The following is a 24504-nucleotide window of genomic DNA, read 5'->3' as shown; positions in this document are numbered from 1 at the left end:
CACTTACGGTTGGATGTCCAGGTGGTTTGGAATGGCTGAAGCTGTAACTGCTGGTCTGACAACAGGTTCATATAATTATACATGACATCGTCTCTTTCTTTCATGTGATCTCATAGCTCTGATGCACTTACCGGTTGGATGTCCAGGTGGTTTGGAATGGCTGAAGCTGTAACTGCTGGTCTGACAATAGGTTTATATAATACTAGTCCATTTCCTGTGATAAATGTAAAAAGTAAACGCACAACCCCAACAGAAAGAGGTATTGTTAGCATGTTTCATTCCTGACAATAGTAAGAGGTCATATGTACAATTGAAACATTTTCACCTAAAAAGCACATTTTATATACACAATAAAACAAAGTGAGTTAAATATTATAAATCAGTAATAGTTAGTTTTTATTATCCAAGAAATAACCCAGCTAAGTTGAATCTATTATGACTCTATATTTATCTATATTTGAAGAGCTTGTTTCCAAACCATGCTAAGTCCACAACCACATTCTCATTTACTTGTGTGATACAGTCACAATTACTTTGACAAGTTTGACATTAGCAGTAATGAGTTGTACCATCAACAAGCCATTATTTACCAGTACAATACTGCTTAACAATATGCAGACTATTGTTCTCATATGGGAAACAAAGGCCTCACACAGTATTGATACTGTGCATCCATCCACTGTTTGCTTTGTAATGGTGCATCACACAGGTAAATTATAAACATGTGTTTGTGGATTTAACATGGTTGAAAACAGGCTCTTTATTTGCAAACATTCTTTTATGAAAGTTCAGCCTGTAAGGACTGCATAACAGCTAAAGAATCACATAATGTGGTTTTCTAGAGCACTTTCTGTGATGCACACAGTTATGGGAACTAATACAATTCCACTTACCATTATTATATTGATATTGTGGTTTCCTGTCTGAATTCCCGGCCTTATTGTTTCCTTTCTTGCAGTAGCATACTATACATGTCAACACAATAACTATGGCTATGAGGAAACCAGCTACACCAATGACAGCATATGTAACATAGCAATATACAGTTGTCATTTCAGTGGCTTCTGGAAAATATAAAAGTAAAAAAAAAAAGTAAAACCAACCATAATGACAGATTTTTTTGAACAAATTTGACAGAGAATCCCAAACAAAAAGTTTTGAACACAATATCTGTAAACCCATTGGTCCAAGGTGGGGGAGGGGCTGAAGTCACAGAAAAGCTTTTAACTTATCTTCTCTCCTTCCAAGTCATCAACGAGAAAGACCCACACCATCATGACATAGGTCCGGATTTACTATTGGGCCAGATGGGCCTGGGCCCCCATAATTGCCCTGTGCATGTTCTTTTTTTAGCCCCAAAACACCATGTTTGAACCAATATATGGTAAAATTGTCCTCATTTTGGGATATAAATGTCTGAAATTGACAATTTTTCGCGCGGAAATGTCCTAATAAAATCGGAACAAAATATGCTCATCTACCTCAATTTGTAATGCTTAGTTCTGCCACAACTGTCGATCTTAAAGTAAGCCCATTATTTGTAAACCAAAACATGCCTTCCTCACAGTGAGTTTGGGGCATCCAAAAAAGCCTGGCCCAGGGCCCCCTATATACATGAAGCACCACTTTCAACTGTTAGCACTCAAATAACCAGCAATATCACTGATGGTACTTGTAGGGTTTATGCAGTTATGGTTAATATATGATCTGGTCATAAACTGTCAATGCAATACACCCATTGATGATCTGTGGAGCTATTATGATTAAGGTAGCTGCCTCGGATACAACACCCTTGCAGAAAAATAGCTCCTGTGTCAAATCAATCAGGTCTATTCATTTAAATCTTTAACATAACAAAGAAAAGTATTTTCCCCACCTATTTTAAGAGTCTTATAAGAATTGTAACAATTCTTATGTTTTTCTTTATTTTTTGAAAATTCCCTAAATTTTGACAGTTTTTGATTTTTTTTTGCCCACTTAGGAAGGGGCTATGGTTACCAAACTTTCAGGGATGGTATATAAGCTTAATATCTAAATTCTCTCATCATTTTTTTTGGATAAAGTGTTTTTTACTTTTTGAAAAAAAAATTTTTTTCCATTTTTGATTTTAGGGAATGTTAGAAACACTGTAGCTTAAAATAGAAACACTTAATTGGAAAAAACTGAAGAGAGAATTTAGATATTTATCTTTTTTACCATCCCTGAAAGTTTGGTAACCATAGCACCCTTCCCTGTTGGCTAAAAAAATCCTGGAATTTAGGTAATTTAGTGTTTCTAGAAAAAATAAAAAAATAATAAAAAAGTACCAACATTCCTTTTAAATATATACTTAAGTAACACCAAGTTAGAAAATAAACTCGGTCTGTATTATTCTGTGATATATTGGCAGCAAAATGAAACTTAAAACTTTAATATACAACTGCTATAAAGGAGAGAAAAATCAATTCTAATAAAATCTTTGTTTTCAAAAATGTGGCTATTTTGAGAAATTGGCAAAGTGCCAAAAGCCTTTCCCTGTAGTAATTCAATGGGATTTTGAGATGGCAAAAAGTTGCATAAATCAAAAACCCTTTTTTGTTTTAATTTAAAACTTGGCAAGTAAGGTTTTCTCATCAATACACACATCCTATATAATTTTCAAGGAGTTCTGAGCATGACACCGTAGCCGATAAAGCCACCTTAAGACCAAGAAAATAGTGCCCTCACAAGTTATTGTATCATACCTATCTTATTTGCAAGAGCTGTTACTGTGATATTAATAAACTTAATTTTGCATGGCTTCTGAATTCAACAGTCTCACTTGCATGAGAATTATGTACTTTATTCTAGTTGTCAGATTGTTGTACCATTGTCTTGTATTTGTCACAAATATTGCATATCTTATTATTAGTATACTTATACTTGTTCTAAAACTGCCTAAATCTGCAAGGTGGTATTACATAAAGTCTACATAATTATGAAAAGTTAATTTCAGATGCAAACCCTGGTAAATCCAGTTTTCTATTGTTATGCCAGATAACTGAACAAAACAGAATTAATATCATGCATTTCTCTTTCACCAATCTAAACACTTCACATACTTTGATCGCAATGAACACCGAAGACGCCTGTGGAGCAGTTGCAGATGTAGGAATCCCCTACAGGAATGCATGTACCATTATGACCACACGGACTAGAACTGCAACCAATATCTGATGTTGAAGAGAGAAGAAATTTATAAGAACAATTAGGGGTATGATAACAGTAATTTGGCCAATTACAAATTAAACATTCATCTTGATCCACTCTGAACAATTGCAGGCAAAAAAGTGACAATTCAAATGAACCCGGCAAAACAATGTCACAGAGTGCACCAATAAAAGGAGAACGCTCATTGGATGAATTGAAGAGCCTGATTTGGCATTTATAACAACATGCTCGACCATTTTCTGCTGATATGAGGTATATCGGTTCTATACTGCGCCAATAAAGTATCCTTACACTTGGAAAAATAATCACAATTTCCAAAGTGAACAATATTGGGGTAAATTTGTTTTTTTTAATAGATGCACTATCTAATCCTGCACATTATGACACCACATTGAATCCAATGTGACCTCAAGAAGTAAAGTTGCAGGCAATTGAATAGACGAAGGTCCAGTTTTAAAAGTGACAAACTGGCCTATACAAGGCGCAAAAAGATTCCAACAAGTGCAACAAAGAGACAACACAGTTTCTTCAATGAAGCGTTATTAAAGCAGTTTTTATTTCAGGTTTTACTTCTCTGTACTTTTCATAACTTTCATTTTATTTGTCAGTTCTTTTGTTTCAGTTTTCTTTTGTTTTAAATTAAAGCTAAACGCATAAATTAGCCATTCACCACTCTCAAACCAGATGTCTATAGTAAGAATTCCAATTGAATGAACGCAGCTTTTAACAGCTGCACTCGATCCAACCGCGATCGTATATTGCGTATTTCAAACTACAACGCGAACGCACGACCTTGGATACAATGCTATCCAATCACAAGTGCGTTGGCATGGTTGGAATAGGATTCACTTCCGCGTTACTCACGCACAGTCGCACACGCTGGCGTACATCAAGATTTAGATTTACAAGATTTACAAGATTTACAAGATATTTTATTTTCCCATAATTCACATGAAATCACACAAGTATATATTTTAAAAAACAAAGGCAATATCAAACAAACGAATTATGGAGGGGATGACCAGAAGGCCAGTAAGGCCAGAGGAAGTCACCCCCCTTAACAAAGAAATGTTACCATCAAAAGAAGTAAAAACAAAACAAAGCATAACAAACAAACGAGAAACACAATGCTCAAGAATTAATCATATTTTGAGATCAAGTCACGTTTATATATCTTACGGAAATGTTTCAATGAATTTGCCGTTTTGATTGGATTTGGCAATGAATTCCATAATATTGGACCAGCAGTACGAATGGCATGGTCAGTAAATGTTTTGTTGTTCTTCATTAAGTTGAATTTATCTGCGTTTCTCGTTTGGTAATTATGAATATTGGAACGAGTGTAAAGAAGCCATCAAATACGCCCGGTAATTCATTATTACTGTATTGTACATGAATACCCCCAATTCAAGTTTGTAGGTGTCTGCAAGAGTTAAAATATTGTATTTGGCAAATAAGGGAGCAGTGTGGCTTCTATAATGACTATTTGCTATTGTCCTCACAGCCCATTTCTGTAATTTCATAATTTTATCCAAGTATGTTTTACATGTATCACCCCAAATCAATATTCCGTAATTTAAATAAGGTAAAACAAGAGTACAATATAGAGAATACAGGATACGATCAGGTACATAAAATTTAAGTTTGTTCATAACTCCAATATTTCGCGAGATGGTTTTTGCTATACAGTTTATATGGTATTTCCACGTCAAACATTCATCAATAATCACACCCAGGAATTTTGTATTAGTAACCCGCTCCAGAACTGACTCATCTAAAATGATCTCAGGAGATACATCACACACAGTTGAGTTTATTTTTGATGTCATATGTGGTGTACCCAAAACCATGTAATTTGTTTTACTTGCATTTACCGATAGTTTGTTCGACTTGAACCAATTACTAATTTCTTTCAATTCATTATTAATTAATTGATATAACTTTCAATATCTTTATGTGAGTACAGAATAGTAGTGTCATCTGCGAATAATATAAAGTCTAATACATCTGATGTGTTGGTAATATCGTTTACATAGAGAATGAATAATAAGGGACCCAGTATAGAAACTTGAGGTACACCACAAATAATATCTTTAAGTTCTGATTCACAAGAGTTGTAATGTACATATTGTTTTCTGTTGCTTAAATAATTAGTGAACCACTGAACCACTGAAGTACATCACGCAGTGTACGCAAAAATTCGTCACGCTATTGAAAGCTGCGTTCATTCAATTGGAATTCCCACTATAGTCTGTGAAGTTTTGAATAGGCCCGTTTGTCACTTTTAAAACTGGACCTTCGTGTAATCAAATGCTTGTAACTTTGCTTCTTGAAGTCACATTGGATTCAATGTGGTGTCATAATGTGCAGGATTAGATAGTGCATCTATTAAAAATACAAATTTACCCCAATATTGTTCAGTTTGGAAATTGTGATTATTTTTCCAAGTGTAAGGATACTGTATTGGCGCAGTATATTTAGACAAGCTAAATAAACCGTATTTTCATGGTATATGGGTGATTCTTTAAATTAGGGTACCAGTGAAATTTGGTGTCCCCTTTACATGGCTCGAAAAAGTGGGGAATTTGGGAAGCTCATTCACAGGAAATGTTGGTGTTTGGAGGGAAATTCTGGTATTTGGAGGGAAATTGTGTCTATTTTGTATATAAAACATGCTATAAATTATGGGAAATTTAGCTTGCTTCCCGGGAAATTAACATTTTTTCGAGCCCTGCCCCTTTACATAATTTTATGGAACATTTTGCACCAAGGATTTAACAATGAAAATCTGTATACAATCATTTTGACATTGCTAGTGTGACACTGTTGTATCCTTTTGGATCCATCCTTTGGTTCCCCGCTGGTCAGTTGCAACAGGTTTTCCCTGTTTTTACATTTTAAAATGGTTTGAAGTATAACATGTGTTGATAACTCTCTAATAACAGAAAATGACACAATGATTGCCAGAAAATCTTTGGATGGTTCCATGTATAAATAGGAATAATATATACATGGAAAAAGAATGTGGTATATTTCTTTGCTTTATTATGAAGCTAATACTTAATTCTTTTGCACTATGATAATTTTAATTGTTGAGTGTTGACATCACTAGCTGAATTAGTTCAACTGAGCAAAACATAGGTTTCTTGTGCAAAGGAAACCTACCACGTGAATGCACACTAAAACAGCAGTTTAAAATTATCTATCCATTTTCTATATCACATGTTATCATTTTGTGGAGCTGCTTTTAACATTATTATTATTATTATCAAATGTATTTGTGAGAATTCCAATGGTGGCTAAAATGGCGATGTTGACCTGGAGGTCAAAAATCGGGCTGGAAACAGCAACTACTGGTGGCGCATCGTATTGTGAATAGCAAGAATATCTCATTCACAAAGCAATAATTAAACTAGAATTACGCGGTTCGTAATTAAGGTGGCCCCCACAAAACTATACACCACATGAGGCCACCATATGTCAAAATACCAAGTTTGAAGTTGATCGGTGATTGCGTTTAAGCTGGAGAGTGGATTAATGGAAATTAAGGCAAAATATGCAAATGAGCTCATTAATATTCATATATATGCAAATAAAATGACACTAAAGTATTCAGCACATCAGGCCACCATAGACTATCACCGTAGCAAGTTTGCTATAAAATTGGACGGATTGAGTGTGATACCTGAATTTATCGAATGAGCTAGAGTTTTCAAATATCATGCGAGGCGAAGTCGAGCGTGATATTTGAAAACTCTAGCGAGACTGATAAATTCAGGTATGCTAAATTATCCGTCAATTTTATCATTATTATGTCTTCAGAATCTTTTTGGTCAAAATGTTATTTTGGTCAAAAATGTATTTTTGGTCAAAATGTGATTTTTGGTCAAAATGTGATTTTTGTCAAAAATGTGATTTTTGGTCAAAAAGGTCAAAAATGTATTTTTTGTCAAAAAAGTGATTTTTAGTCAATTAAGGTGATTTTTTGTCAAAAATGTGATTTTTGGTCGAAAATGTGATGTTTGGTCAAAAATGTGATTTTTGGTCAAAAAATGTGATGTTTGGTCAAAAATGTGATTTTTGGTCAAAAATGTGATTTTTGGTCAAAAATGTGTTTTTTGGTCAGAAATGTGTTTTTTGGTCAGAAATGTATTTTTTGGTCAAAAATGCGATTTTGGGTCATGGCTTGTCACGTTTACAAGAAAAAATCACACCAAAAGAGACTTTTACACATGAAGTATATGAACTATGCACTCTTATGAAGAGGCTACAGATATGAAAAAACCCTGTAGCTCCAGGTGACCGATACACAAATTTATCAGACAGCAAGGTTATGTACAAAGGTATAGGATGCAAGATTCTGAAGACATAATAATGAAGTTGATCGGTGATTGCGTTTAAGCTGGAGAGTGGATTAATGAATTTGCATCCGCCCCGGACAAACAAACAAACAAAGACACAAATAAAGAAAGAAACAAACAAACAAACAGGCAAGGAAACAAACAACCATCTGGATGATAACGTAAGCCCCACATATATGTGGGGGCCAAAAACCATTAAAATATCTGAATATGCTACTTCATAGTCAGTGAAAGTTTCACTGCTCAGCTTTCATTTCTCACCCATGTTTTGGGCTAACAAAATTGAAATCATTTATAAAAAACTTACGATCAAGACATAACAGTCCTTCCCATCCTGGAGCACACCGACACATAAATCCATTGACTTCATCTACACACTGACCATCATGTTTACAAGGGTCACTTAGGCACTCATTAATATCTGGAAAAAGATAAGCATTGGCTTAAATGACAGGAAGTAACAAATTCCAAAGGTTTCAACCGTTTTGCACTGAGGTCCTGCATCCGATTTCCTGACCTGACGGGATCACTTTTCCAGTTTCCTTCTTTTAAAATATGTTACAGTGGCCAAACTGTTGAAACATTTGAAATAAGATCATTAATATTGCATGAATATACCTTGCCAATTTTTGACCAACTATTGATTGAATTCTAACATCTCCTCACAAAGCTACAGATTTGTTTTCAAGAACACATGGGATGAATATATAATGTGGGAATAGGCCATTGCCTAAAAAAAAAACATCATTTGACAAAGACATTTTTTGCATGCCAAACCCAATATTACTCTTAGGACAGTGGAAAAAGAATGGAAGAATCTGGGGTGGTCACAAAATGAAGGCAAGCCAATAGCTAGGGACAGGGACAGCTGAAGGAGGAGACTTGCAGCCTTATGGGCCACATGGCCTAAAGAGGATAAGTTAGAGCCATGGGTTATATTCTGATTTACCAGTAAAGAAATTCAGTTTTTGGTGGAAAACCAGATTATTTCATAACTTCTTGGAGAAGACTTTGTCAGACTAATCAATATAATTTTAAGCTTTGCTTTGCCTTAAACACTCCAAATTCATGCTAACAATAATGGTCTGCCTATGATGAGGGTGCAATTTTGCAATTTAAAAACTGTTGGAAACTGGTATTGCAATATGATAAGTGAGGTGAGATTATTTGGATTTGCAGTACCTCCCTTGACAAAAGTTAACCCCATGGGCACTACTTCCTTTCTTACATAGCCCCCGATTGGTTAATTCCATGATGTAATCATCTCAGTAACCAATCAAAATAGAGCTTTTAGATCTCTTGGCAATTTGAAGCTTCACATCTTGTCAGCTCTACTGACTATTCCTAACATATCTCTATTGGATAAATACATGATATATAGTCCTCTCTGTAACCAATTGAAGTAGTTATTAGAGGCCGATAATTCGGACGATAGTGCCCATTGGGTTTTAGATATCTGGTCCATTGCCTTTGCATGCAGAACGTAATAATTACACAAAAATATGTACACAAAAATAGTAAAATATATATTTGTACATGATCATGTATATTAATTGTATACACATCATACAACCAAAATAAATAGTCCAACGTCAAAGTCCAGTTTCCATTTGAGTTTTGACTTTTAAAATGAAGACAGAGAAGCACTGGATTTAATACAATGTTGTATCCTGCATGCTGAAGCAAATATGCCACATGATCTACATGTTTTAAATTATGGGAGAATTATCTCTAGCTCTATTAGCAGTTCATCAGTTTTGTAAAAAGATCTACATACCGATATTGCAATTTGTTCCTGTCCATCCTGGCTTACAATTGCAAGTGTAAGAACCAGCTCCATCCACACATTCTCCACCATTATGACATGGACTTGACAGACATTCATCAAGATCTGTAATAAGTAAATATGAAATAATAATTCTACATTAAATGGAGGCCCATCACTCAAACATTCTTATTCCTCATAGTTATTTGTTGGATTTCTCGGTTATTTACGCATGAAAAAGGTGCTACAAAACTTAAGAATCACACCAATACTAAGGCTTGCTTTAAGTCTACTATCGCCTGTATGTCTGTTCTTGTGATATTCACAAAATCAGCAACTAACTTCAAATGAGTGGCTGATCCTATATTCTTATTCAATGGGTGCGTCTTGTAAAGAATTCACGTAATTTGATTGGTTTTCTGGTGTATAATATCTCACAATAGTTGATAGTGATATTAGTCAGGGTGCTCCTCAATGATCGCGCGATAATGCGTTCGCGTAATACACGTGCGAGAACTAAAACCCGATTCGGTGGCTTAGATGTTCGTGATGGTTTTGTTCATTTAAAACAACAGGGATGTCCTCACAAAAGTAACTTTATTTTTTTTCTGAAAAAAGGCATTTTTTTTTTTTAAAATTACATTAAAACTGAATAAGAATGAGAATAAAAGATAGGATTTTGTTTTTTGCCTATCAATATCGTGTCATAATGGATGGGCTGGCCAATATTTTATCGTAGTTGATACGGCTGCGCGGCATCCACTACTCAAAATATTGGCCAGCCCATCCATTATGACACGATATTGATAGGCAAAAGACAAAATCCTATCATTTATTCTCTAATTCATACACTCTTAGAAATACATGTAGCCAATCAGAAAAGCTGTTAGAAAAATTTGTGGAGTTCATATCACATTTGGGCATAGGTTTGCACACCAGTTGGCAGGGCGTAAGACAATGCAAATGACTTTATGAAGCTTGGGCAAACTGACATCAACTGGTCATTGAATGACTAGGGTTCAATCCCTGAGGAGTCCTGGATTTTTTGCTCTTTAAATTTATTATTTTCATAATAAATTTCATTTCAGCTATTCACAGCTTATCTCCACAAGATCTACCTGCCTATTGGTCAAAAAGAAGTTTTCATTATCAATTTGACCAATCAGCAACATTGTTAGAATAATTTCACCACACAAAAAATTGGGGTGAAATTTTTGCAAAGCTCCATTCTGATGATTGGTGATTAAAATGAAGATACCATGTAATTGACAATTAGAGGCAATGTTAGATCGGCAGGTAGTGCTCAGGGGGTTATGCATACCAACCTAGATTCTCCTGCGTTGTTGTTATATTCCCTTGTGATGTTGGCAGGATCACATGAGGTGTTGTTGTTGCAATTGGAAAAGAACATCTATCTTCTGTCATAATCATAGAAGAGTCGATGCATTTACAAGTTTGCTGTTGTGTGGGAGTGCAAACTTGGTCCACCTGGAACATAATAGTAATGAATACTAAAATCTAGCACTTTTACAGTTATGAATGTATAAGGCACCAGCAAATGCAGATAAAAAAGTACCTTACAGTTTTATTTGCCTTAATATACCATGGATGCACATTTCAGTTTTATTGGCCTTCACTGCTGATCATGAGCGTGGACTGACCCCAACTGTGGATGATGTTTGTACCATATTTCGAGGGCTTTGAGCCAGAATAGTCTATGTACAAATTTACATGTTACTCATTTCGGCAACAAATGGACAGTTAATTCTGCCCTCCATAATAAATGCAAGTGACTTTGGGGTACCGTATTCATTCCATTTCCAATAAGCGCCCATGCCCCAATAAGCGCCCACCCAGGGTATTTTCAATTTGCAAAAGGGTACCATTAATGTTGAAGTGACAGATAGACGTTGATACAGTAAAATAGCTGGAGGACTACAAGTCCTGTGTAAACTTGCAATACATTTTCTGCATCAGAAAAACTACTAGAATGTCTCAGGACCCTTTTATAATCTACGTCAATTTGTACTTGTCTCTAATAAACGCCCCTTACGAAAAAATTAGGTAAACCAGGTAACAAATAAGCACCCACACAAAATGACTTTGTTAAGCGCCCTGGGCGCTTATTGGAATGAATACGGTATATGCATGGTCGCCTAGTGACCATGATGCATATTCAGCATATACCCTTAAGTCAGGCCTATAGACTTAAGGCCTATAGATAATAACATCACTGCTCTTCTCCATCTGACTTATTAGCTCAGTTGGTAGAGCATCAGTCCGGTGATACGAAGGTTCCAGGTTCAAATCCTGGATGGTCAGTGAATTTTTTTCACTGGCTGTCATTCATGTATGTGGAGACTTGTGTTAAAAAAAAACCTTTCTCATACCCTTAAGGTAGTATGAACGGCTAATCAAGCTTGCAGCAAAATAGCCACAACAGCAAATTGGAATTGTGTATTATTTTAAAACTTGGAACAAACTAAAGATAAGTCTTCACTCCACCTATTTTTAGAGTTTCTTAACAATTTTACCATTTCTTATGTATTTCTTTATTTTGTGAAAATTACCTAAATTTTTCCACATTATAATTTTTTGTGCCAACATGGAGTGTGCTATGGTTTCCAAACTTTCAGGGATGGTGTATAAGCATAATATCTAAATTCTCTCGCCAGCTTTTTTTGTTTAAAGTGTTTAATTTTTTAGAAAATTAATTTTAAAATTTTTGATTTTAGGGATATTTAGAAACACCTATAACTTAAAATAGAAACACTTAATTAAAAAAAGCTGGCGAGAGAATTTTCTAAATTTGATTACCTTTCATATGACACCTTGTTTGTTGAAATTGGACCTATAGTTAGCTCAAAAAAAATTCTAGAATTTAGGTAATTTAGTGTTTCTAGAAAGAGTCAAGAAAATTGAAAAAAGTACTAACATTACCATTTTATATCTCCTTTGTTAAAGCCAATATCTTGGAAAAAATTGCTGTCCTTTATTAAGTAGCATTTTTGCAATAAAATAAATTAAAAACCAGATTTATGCAGTGGGTATAAAGGAGAGAAAATCACATTTAAACAAATTATTTGTTTTCAAAAATTAAGCTGATTTGAAGAACTTGGCAGGTGAGTTTTTCTCACCCATCTCCACATTCTGTATCATTTTCAAGCAAATCTGAGCATGACACCGTAGCCGTTCATACTACCTTAAGTCACTTGCATTTATTATGGAGGGCAGAATTAACTGTCCGTTTGTTGCCGAAATGAGTAACATGTTATTCTGGCTCTAAGCCTTCTATATGTTCCATAAACCACCCAGGGTACTTTTAACTAAGTCACTTTGGGTGGCACTTATTTTTTATAATTTATTGTAAAAAATGGCCCAAAAATATGGATTTTATGCAACACTGTACTATGAACAAATATGCAACAAAATGTGACAATTATTACCTGCATATTATTGATTCTATAGCATGACTTGCACCTTAGTGGAAATGAGCAGTTGGTGTAAAATGGCATTGTCTCTCCATCACCATCAACAACAACACATTGCAGTCTGTAAAGTATAAAAACACAGAATCTTAATAGCTCACAGAATTTGAACACTGCGAAATTGCTGATATCACCATGTTTTCATAACCAACATGTAAAACAAAGAGTTTACTGAGCTGAGTAGAATTTGGTAGCTACATGTAGAAGTAATGAATCATTGTTACTTGAATCTACATGAAGATAATAGTACAGTGAAAGTGGTAATTTTCCCCCATGAAATTTTTGCACTTCGCCAATTTTAAACTACTTATCGTTCTTAAATTTGATGCATAACAGAACATCGCACATGGTAGCTGTGTTGAGTGTGAAATTAAATGATCCAAGAAAATTTCCACTAAAACAGTACAAAATTCTAAACAAGAAAAATAAGATTGACAGTGGATCAATATTCAGAATATTTTTTGCACCTGGAACTTACGATTTATAATTTGTGACCAGGGGTCCATTTCACTAAACTTTTAACCCCTCATAACTCAAGTAACCATTCATAAAGTTACAAATACCTAATACTAGACATAACTTTACAAAGGGTCCCTGTAGTAAATCCCTATTACTTACACGTAGGAAGGGTACCGTTCGTAAGTAAGTTTAGTGGAATGGATCCCGACCTGATCCACTCAGGCCAAAGTCAAGAATTTTGAAAACTTAGTTACTACCACAACTAACTTGCTCAGTACCCTACCGGTACCTACAATTACTGATGTTGAATCAGGTCTCTTGAATACTTGGTTGCGAAATTATGATTCTTATGTCCATTTTCTTATGTTTTTATTGTTTTTTTCTCCTCACTTTTTGCGTATCTCAGTTTCATTATTGCCGACTTTAGCCCGATTGGATCAGATCTAGTTACATTTAGAAATATTATTCAAATCATGTTTTTTCACAAAACAAACATCTCTCACCTTGTACTCCCCCTCAGTTTGACTTTACCCGGGGGGCAATAGTTATGAATTGTGCCATCTTTTAGGGCTGCAAGAGCTTGCTCATCAGATAGCACAACACATTTCTGTGCATAACATTTCATCTGGAACAAAAAACACAAAGAACAGGAAAATTTTTAGTAACCTACCATAATCTGCTTCTGTTGCAGGTTGTCCCCGGATTTGAAAAATCAAAATTTGATTTTAAATCAAACTAATGGAATGAAGTCGAAAAACACCCATGAAAATAAGGCAAAGCGGCAAGTGTTATTTGCCTATAATAGAAAACACCTCAAAACAAAACAAATTACAATACAGTGAGCAGTGTTTACTCAGAGGCCTTAGGTTATGATTTTGGCTCAGTGAAAAATAGTATGATTGGCGCACAATAATTTGCAATTCTGCATTACAATTGAGGACTTGTTACTATAACTTGAAAATTCACGACAGGTTGGATACTTTGTTTATGCCATTACTTATAACATCATGGTGGATTGATACAGAATGGTATGCACACAGCTGCGTGAGCTGCGCCTGCGCTAGTTGCGCTTTGCCTACCGGTAATGCATGACAGGTGGCGGCTATCAACAGCTCAAAAATACAAATTGGACAAACCCAAATCGGCAAGAATGTTCATGCACACAAAAACAAACATTAACTTTCAAGTTTTAAAAATCGTCAGTTGGGGAGACGAGGCTGTGGATCACAAGCACATGTTTCATACTTTTCAAGAAATTTTCTACCACTACCAGGGTTTTCTTTTATACTAGGCTAGGATAGGTAAAGAAGTAAGAAGATGTGTTAAACTAATATCAGGGTTCGGTTTTTGCCGGCAAAAACCTGTTTTTGCCGGCAAAGTGGCAAAAACCTGGCAAAAACCTGTTTTTGCCAGTTTTGCCGGTTTAAACCGCAAAATGGCAAAAACTGGCAAAAACTCACATATAGTCACTCAAATATTAAAAAGTGGCACAGAAAGCTCATAAACAATAACACACAACTTTTAATGAATCATTCAACATATTTTTTGTCTCATCAAGTCCTCGAAATGAAAAAGTTTTTAATTTTGTGCATGCCACATTTTGGTTATCACTTGAGCGAGCAATGAAAATGCATGCCTTTAATTTCTTAATATATTACTTATAATTACAAAATCTGGCCTTGTTACACTTGGGAACTTATTTTTGTAACTGAATAATTTGTTTTGAAATGAAAAAACTGAACTATAAATCACTTTTTTAGTTTTTGCCATTTTGCCGGCAAAACTGGCAAAAACTGTTTTTTGCCAAGTGGAAAAACCGCGGTTAAAACCGCGGTTTTTCCACTTATGCAAAAACTCTCTGAACCCTGACTAATATCAAATAAATATGAAGACAAATTATTAAAAAAAAGTTGCAGACCTCTTGCTTTACATGCATTCACTCGGTCGGACATCCGGGAACATTGTTCCTTCGTCCCCTTTGCACAAGCGCGATAGCAACTAGCTCGAGAAAGGGAACTGCACATGCGCACACTGGTTTTACAAGGCTATTTCCCCTCTGTGACATCAGCCTGACCAAGAGAATGCATGGTGTCATGCTTCACCGATTCTGATTTTAAGATATATAGCTCCAAGTTGATTGAGAATCAGAATCTATCACTACCCAAGAGGACACAATAGTTACTGTGTGGATGAAGATAGAGTGTGGAACTATAACTGCTTCAGTCACTCAATCGTCACCAATTTTCAATCGCACGAACATACTAAAACAATTCTTTGTGAAGTTTACTGTTACCGGTACCGAAATTTATTATCTGTATCTTCAGAGCAAAGTTTGTTAATTTTTAAAAGATAAACCATGCTAAAACTGCTAACAATTCGCTGACGCGTCACTTTTTCTGGGCTATACCTGTCGTGATCGGCATTGCGTACTTCCGAATTTCCATTGCTTTACATGGTGCATGGATGTCATGCTTCACTGATTCTGATGCGTTTTTGAGATAGCGCCAACTTGTTCCATCCTCATATCCCAGGCCTCATATCCATTGTCGATTATTAGTAGGCCTGCATGCCTTCCCTGCATGCCCATACTGACATGACTGATATTTACAGTATCCAATAACATCATCGTCATAAATAATGATAAGTAACTACTAGATCATGAGGTACCGGTAGTCAGAAGTACAGTTACTGGAACTTACGTATTAGTGGCCTGGCTTGAGGATAGACTTTTCAATCAAGCTCCAAGCTCTATCCTCATATCTATCATCGGTTATCAGTGGTCTGGTCCTAGATTGATGACTTTTTGATGGATATCTTCTTCTTCTCCTTCCTTGGTAGTGCAGTCCTCAGATGAGTATCAAACGCACTGCGACACAATTTGTTTTGTTTATGTCATGCTTGCACCAGGCATGACCACCCCGCAGTCTGCGAGGGTGGTCATGCTGCCTGCAAGCATGACATAAACAAAACAAATTGTGTGCAAAATAAACAGGTGTAAGTAAAAACTGGAAGCAAGATGATTACTGCCAGCAGGTCCTCAACGCAGTCTTGAAGGCATTAAGAGAACATGATGCAGCTGGGTTGGTTGGCAGGCTGTTCCAGTCATGTATTGCGTGAAAAGTATGAGTTTGAGTCAGCTGTCGAACTACACCGCATATATTGAAAGCGGGAACCATGGCCTCTGCCTGGTGTTTGAAGCTAGCTAAGTCATGTACTGGGACCACTTGATGTCGATGAGGTCAAACCAAATGCGATACATCATCTCCAGCCTGCTTTAGAGATGCCTGGTAGCCAAGGGGGCCATTGGAGATCTTGAACCATCCATGGCTGCCATACTGCTGGAGCGATCATAATCACAGGTGACAAACCTTGCACAACTTCTCTATACCTACTCACTCAATCTTTCTGATATTGTAGCAGCATACTCAACTATTGGGCAGATGAAGGTTTTGTAACTGGTCTCTTTGATCTTGTGTCCACAGTGGCAGATGTTTCTGCTAAGGAAGGCTCTGGTGGAATTGGCTTTCTTACCATGGTGTCAACATGCATGTTGAAGATCAGCTTCGCGTCAAGGACAGGTAGACTCCTACGTTTTCTGAAACCAAGCTGGGCGTCGGTAAGGATGTTATAGTCAGACAGATGGCAAGTGGACGATGTGCTCCAGAAGCTTGCTGAGGCAATGTGAGTGAAATTGGTCTGTAGTTTGTTGCTCGAGAACTTATAATAATAGTACATACATTCGAAATAATATATGATGTTTCCATGGCAACGGTACAGGTCTTAATACGAGCTGGAGTTGGGCCCTTTTTCCACTAATATACTGCAAGTGCCAGTTCTGTGTTATAAATAGCTACAGAAATTAGGTAATCACCATTAATTGCACAAGTAGAACTCATGTAATATGTTAGCATACATTGTAGTGAAAAGCAGATTTCATGGATGAACAAAATACCCTATATTTGTGGAAGAAGGGCCCAACTCCATGGAGTGTTGGGATTTCCCAAGATTAATTATACACATTAACCTTTCACATTACATCACCTCCTGAGGGGAATCCCATGACATCACTTCCTGAGGGGAATCCCATGATGTCATTTTCACTTTACAATCTCAAGGGGGGGGGGGGTCCAAATATCCATATTCAATTTGTTTTGCTCAATTTGAGAGAGGAATGTAATTTTGTAAAGAAAGATAATAATCAAATTAAATTACTCAGGGCACACCACAATTGTTTGGACCGGAGCTTATTTATTCTATTATTAAATGTTGAAATTTGGATGAAAGTTATTTCGTGACAAATGTATCTTTTGAGCAAGATTTGCCTATTTTGGACAGTCTAAAATTTTGCTGTTAAAGTGTAATTTTAGCAACATTTTTGATGCAATCGCCTGTCGTGATCGGCTATGTTTACTTCTGAACTTTCATTGCTTTACACAGTGTCATGCTTCAGCGAATCGGACTAGATTTTGAATGCAATGGACTCTAGCCTAGAATGTGAAGCTATTGGTGAGCAAATTCTTGGCTAGACTTCTTGAGCAAGTAGTTTGAAGCAGTTGAGTGGCTTCCTTTCTTGAAGATGCATGGCACAATTGAGGCTTTCTTCCACTGAGAGGGAACTACCCCTTGCCCAGGACCCCTTGACCAAGCATGCAAGGGATGCCTGGATGGAACAAGGGTGTAACTGCAGGTGCAACCTCTGCTGCGGTATCCCATCTGGGCTGGTGGCCTTACATGTATGAGGTTTGATGTTGTGAAGCAGATGAGGCTGATGGTTGAGGGCCGTTTCCCATATCTGGTAGGGTCACTGACGAACACAGCTGAACTGTCTATTGAGGAAGTTGGCTTTCGGCATAGGAACGCATGAATGCATGATACCATTTGCTTTTAAAGGAGCCACTCTCAGTTGGTCACAGCACCTAGATTTAACAAGAGCTAAAAGTTTCTTGTATTAAAGCTTATTATATACCTGATCTAAAGATTCCCGCCCTCTGATTGGTTAAAAGCACGGGCATAATTTTGACTATGCCCACAAACAAAATTAACTATTCCCCGGGCATAGTTCTGTGTGTGCTTTGTTCCCAGCGTAAAAAGATATTACGCACACCTTATTGTTTTTCGCACGCTATAATTACGCGGAAATCGCATTGAAACTATTATTTTCTCTTTTAACCAAACATATGATTATGACATGAATCTTAAGATTTAGTATATAAAACAAATATTGACTGCTTCATATTCAGGGCATGGTTAAAATTATAGGCCAGGTGATCTCAAAACCAAGACTATGCCCCGTGGCGTACATTGTTCATCCATGGCAGTCAATATTTGTACATACTTTCATGCAGTATACACACAGCTTCATCATCCCTATATCTTTGTGTCAAAAATTGCTGTGATAGTACGGCAAATCCTCTTGTTTTTCAAAAGCTACGCATGGCGATTTTGTTCGAGATAGGCCAAGCGACTCAGGCTAAGCATACCATTTACACGATATGATATACCACAGAGTTTCTATTCTATATGTAGGCCTACACGTTTTTACAATTTGCGCATGCTCAGTACCCCATATGATGTTGCAATTATGGTTAAAGAAAATTTGATTTGTTGTGAGGTAAAACCCAGGTTTTGTTTTCAATACACTGAACTGAAAATTCAATACAATCAGCGGCGATTGCTGTTGTCTTTACACGCATATAGTTTAGTAAATTTACTTCATTTTATACATTATGATTTTTAAATCGTACATTAAAAAAATGTGACATTTTAAATCATTTTAAATCTATAATACAATGCACTATATTGAGAGCCGGGGGGGGGGCACTCACATGTTAAGGTGGTACGGGTATGTGCGGCGGTCAAGGGTCCCTTTTTCAGGCTCTCCGGCAGTTCCGTAAGCCCCACATTTGAATCTGCTCCAGTTCTTTGAGCCTCAAACTCTGACAATTGTAGCTCTTTAAGCTCAAATTTGGAAAAAATTTAGAAATTCTTAGCTCAACAGCCTATAATTTGGCCCAAATTTCAGTTCTTCAAGCCTCTATTTTGCCCGAAAATCAGTTCTTAGTTCCCAAAGTTCGGCGCTCCGCGCCGCACACCCCTACCAAAATTTAAGTTGAGTGCCCCCCCCCGGATTGAGAACTATTGGGACTATGCAACTATCTAGAAGTTTCTTTATCTGCATCAGCCGTCAATAATAGAATATTGATTTATTATAGGATTGAATACATGTCTCTACATTTTGAGTTTGTACTTCAGCACTGATCTAGCGATCGATTCTAGTACAGCCTGGATCTATACAGTCATTTTTTTTCTTTTGGGTGGATCACCGTATCTACATTTTACATTGAAAAAACATGTCACCCATGCACCACGCAATTGAATAGCAGCCCAATACTGCACAGGTTCGCTTGTTACCAGTTGCTCTTGTCTATGTAATCGGCAATTGCGGAGCCTAAAAAACGTGGCGCACATATTATGACATCGGCATGATCGGGAAGTGACGCAAATTTTATGGTGAGAGTAGTCATACCTAGAAAGGATAAAATCCAAATTGAGAAAATATTCTATCTTGTAGAATAGATCGATTCCTAGCCAATCATGCAATCAGATTGGACTCCTTTTCTTGCGTTCGGTGAAATATCAATCGCCCATCGCTCACCTACGGAGTATTTAATAAGTTGCTATGCAGGGAAAAATATTTATAATACAGGGTGTCGACTATAGAAAAATTATCAAATTTGTGTACATCGTGGAACATACTCTTTGCGTGGCTGTGCGTAGTAAGCACTAGCAGTTGTACGCAGATAGCCTCGCTAATAATGGACGCGTAGAGTAGCGTTGTACGCGCATGTAGTTAGCATGATTAGTCGCGGAGTAACAAGCGTAGTTGAATGTTCCACGATGTACACAAATTTAATATTTTTTCTATAGCCCGAATAATGCACTTATCAAATGCAACCCCGGCCCCTGGGGACCCGGGGATGGCCGGGTCGTGGGCCGTGGATTTTGGGTTTAAAAGTTCGAGTCACGGGTAAACACCCGGCCAGTCCCGGACCCATCCGCGCAAAACTCTCAGCCACTCCCCGGCCCTCCCGGGGCGAACATCCGATGCAAGCCGCTGCAAACCCCGGGTATTCCTTGGCCCAAGTTCCCGGCCCTGAGCATCGGATATAGGCCTGGATCTTACAATCGCGGCAATCTTGTCATGCGCAGCGGGCTCAAAATTGCCATGACAGGTATTGCCATTTTGGATATTATTTAAACCATCCTTTCAACGATTTGTGATCAATAATCCGTATATTAACACAAGACATTGAATTCAATTTTTATATTATACACTTATAATTATTTTTTTAAAGAAGAAAAATACAGCTCGAGAATTTATAAAGAACATGTACACTACCTATAGTATAGTCTTCCATTAAGTATTATGGCCATGTACTATGTAGCAGTCAATCGCAGATACATGTCACAAAAGTATCATGGCTTATTTTATTATCACGGTCAGTTTTGTTTTTGAGTGTAGGCCTAAAACTTAAAATATCTTAAAACTTTACTCTCGGTAGGTGGTTAAAACTTTTTAAAAAATAGCGTAAAAAAATAGAAACCAACTTCATTTGGCATAAATAAGCGTATAGCAGGCTCTCATTTGCATATATATGTACATGTCAAGAAGCCAGTGTGGTCTGGTTAAACATGCTAACTTTAAAGCCCCGCTAAATAGCATATACATGCCCTACTCCTACTGCAAAATTTTGAAACTACAGCCAAGATTTTGTTTATGGAATGGATTTTAATATATATGAAAAGTTACATTATTGTGGCGACTCAGTTGATTATTAATATACATCCACGACTCAAGAACGGCCAAGTGATAGGATTCCCCGACCCATAAATGAAGGGCATCCTTACTAGCAAATAAGGCTGGCATTTTCGGTCGGGTAAACGGGTACCCGCCCGAGATTACATTACCCGGGTAGGAATACCTCCCGGTACTGAAATTCAAAAAAAAAAAAAAAAAAAAATTTTTTTTTTTTTTTTCCCATAAGAAGACCACTTGTGCAAAAAAAACTAAAATTGAAAAATGTGTTGGTGTTGCTTGAAAAAAAAAAAAAAAAAAAAAAAATTTCAAGATATTTTGTTATTTTTAATATGAAAATTGTCATAGTCTATTAATGATTTCAAAATGCATTCAAATTCAATACATTTTGAAATCATTAATAGACTATGACATGAATACAAATTATCAATTTTCATATAAAAAATAACAAAATATCTTGAAAATTTTTTTTTTTTTTTTTTTTTTTTTAGGTCAACCATGAATGATCCTGGCATTTAGGTCTAGGTCCAGAGACACTACAAAACCGAAAAAAAAAAAAAAAAAAAAAAAAAAATTATGGCGGGTACCCGGGTACAAAATTACCCGAAAATGCCAGGCCTACTAGCAAACCACGGCCATGTTCATGCAGGGTTCGATTTAGAAAATAAAATTTACATGCACAACTCTGGTTTTTTTCCTCAAATTGGGCTGAATAACACAAAATTTTGCATGCACAGGCAAAATTCTACATGCACAGAGCCAAAGTTACATGCATTTGTGCATGTAAAACCCCTCTAAATTGAACCCTGTCCCCACAGTTCATGGCCCATTATGACATAATCCCGGCCCTCGCCCGGGTAAAGTCCCAGCCCAGTTTCTCGGGGTTTTGGCCGACGTCAACTCTTATACCAGTCCCGGCCAACACCCGGCTCCCCCCGGGACACATTTTGAGTAAAATCCCAAGTAAAATCACATGATGTCAAGTCCCGGAGTGCCGGGCCATCCCCGGGCCCCCAGGGGCCGGGCTGCATCTGATATGTGCATAAGTCCCAGAACAAAATATTAATTTCTGACATGATCGACACTGTCTGTGATACTAGTTCCAGTAACTGTAACCATGGATGTACTAATACGTCCATGCTGTAACCATACTCTCCGTAGATGTCATTATGTTTATGATAAAGACTGAAGTCTTGCTGGCAAGACTAGACTCGCTGAGTCTCATGGACGCCGTTCGTCCACTGAGACTCGTTTTTCCCATTTTGTGTGTGAATGTGATTTACACGCTTAAGACTTTGCGCCGCTCTGGCATTTTAACAAATTTCTTTGAAATTTGGATGATGCATGTAAAACTGTACTCATATAAGAATCAGAAACTTAACTAGGATTCTTACCAAATTCTTGAAACGCAATATCATTTGGAATTTCGGCGAATAAAGATGATTTAAGAAGCCGCCTCTCTCCCCGCGTCCACCAAAAATGATCACAAATGAAAAATGACAAATTTCACTGGGCGTGCGCACAAAGGTTTGATCTTAACTTTCGCTAGACCCCACCTAAATCTTTTCTATGTTAGCCAGGCTCACATCACACACTGTAGGTGGCGCTATTCGTCCATAGGGAAGTGGAATGTGCCTGTACTGTCCAAAAATGGCTTTACTGTGGGGCTCAATGGAAAAAATTACTAAAAATTAATTTTGACAACCAAAACCTAAGTGATGTTGACTTATGTTGGTACTAGCATAATAATGGATTCATAAGCTATCACATAGTGTAATCTATATTCCACCAAGTGGACACTCGTTAAAGCGCAAAAGCAATTTGTGTGTAAATCAAACAGCTTTCTTACAGTAAAGAATAGGAGGTCATCTGGGGTCACATACAGTAGTGTACATTGTACATGTGCCTGCTGTCACAATCTCACACACAAAATTTTGGGCAATTTGGTGACACTATTTTGTCTGTAACTTCAAAAGTATATGCACTAGAAACATGATTGACCCCTTATTGTTTAGGTAATTTGATTCTCTTTCAAATGAAAGAACTTTCAGCTAAAAATATTGAGCTTCAAAATTTTATGAGCATACCTATCTATGTCGATTTAACACACGATTCCCGCTGTTGTTTTGGTTCCAAGGACACGCGTGAAAATAGCCTAAATCTCAAGGCCCCGATCTCGAAACAATAAACATGGCGGAACAAGCACAACCCGATGACCGTGCGTAAGCAGTTGGAGGACTGCCGACTGGTTGATTATGTTACATGAATTAAAATTATGAAAATACGTCATTGGTCAGCATCAACGATAGTCTTTGCACAGACAATTTGCGTCAGTCCTAACGCTCGTCGTTCCTATACTATAGGCAGAATATAGGCTATAGACACATACAGTCTGGGCCAAGACTAACCTATTTATTTATTTAACCTACCACCTGCCTACGACAAAAACAAATGAGACGAAGAACTGAGCAACCATTTTTGTCCTGAAAAATGCTTCATCGTGACGATCAGAAACGCCAAAAATTTATTTTTTACTACGCTGGATATCATATGATAATGATATGGATATTGTTCTGGAATCAAAATACATGTAAGGATCAAATTTGAAGGTAAATAGGCCAAATATTGCAAGAAAATCTACTCACTAGGACGCTAGGGACTACGCGTTGAGTACACGGCTATAGCATGTATAGGGAACTAGGCAAGACTATCTATACATGTTACACATGTTACATGTATGCCGAATTCTGCACGTCGCGTCGCTTTGCAAATTATTAATATCATCCATGACCAAGTTCATACTTACTGGCAAATGACAGATGCATATGAAAGTCAAAATTACAGCCAAGTGTCTTAATTGAAATTTATCCATCGTGTTACTGGTATTAAATTGCATTTAAATAATTTAAACCGGACGGAAATTTAAACCTAAATATTGCACAGAACCAGAGCTGCGCAATGTCAGCCCTCAGCCGCATGAGAATGGCTAGAATTGATCCACCAGTCCTTCAACTGCTTACGCACGGTCATTTTATTCCGCCATTTTGAATTGTTTCGAGATCGGGGCCGAGGGACTCAGGCTAGAGAATGGCAGAATGACAGAGATAAGGGGCGCAGCACTAATTCAGCGTCCCATAGGATAACGTGTGAATTCGGCCTACTTCAAGCGCCATTCCTGGCGTCCCTGCAATACTTGGCAAAATAAATTTGGTATCAAATTAAAGCTCTGTTTCTCTAGATTCCAAAACTTTTGTCGACATATATCGATGACCATTGACTTTTTCGCTATTTTGCGGTGCAAAAAAATAGATAAAAATATACTAAACTCACCACTCACATTTCAAAATGGGGTTTCTCTTAATCCGCCACAGAGAATTGCTTTTGAGATCAATTGTCCAGTTTTTTTCTACATGTTATCATTAAAGA

General features: G+C 36.9%; 1 protein-coding gene across 1 annotated transcript; it reads right to left on the bottom strand.

The window, feature by feature from the left end:
• Positions 1–110: 110 nt before the first annotated feature.
• LOC140160049 (uncharacterized) lies at positions 111–23996 on the bottom strand. The gene is made up of 8 exons (XM_072183319.1): positions 23885–23996; positions 13766–13887; positions 12762–12867; positions 10641–10803; positions 7858–7971; positions 3081–3191; positions 894–1064; positions 111–214 (listed from the first exon to the last, which is right to left on the bottom strand). Exons 1-8 carry the CDS (start codon positions 23972–23974, stop codon positions 111–113), a joined length of 981 nt encoding a protein of 326 aa, XP_072039420.1. The 5' UTR covers positions 23975–23996.
• Between the last annotated feature and the right edge of the window lie 508 nt (positions 23997–24504).

The sequence above is a fragment of the Amphiura filiformis genome, chromosome 9 (genome assembly GCF_039555335.1).
Source record: "Amphiura filiformis chromosome 9, Afil_fr2py, whole genome shotgun sequence".
Taxonomy (NCBI): Eukaryota; Metazoa; Echinodermata; class Ophiuroidea; order Amphilepidida; family Amphiuridae; genus Amphiura; species Amphiura filiformis.
The sequence above is the reverse complement of the archived record's forward strand: the minus strand, read 5'-3'. Positions and strand labels throughout refer to the sequence as shown.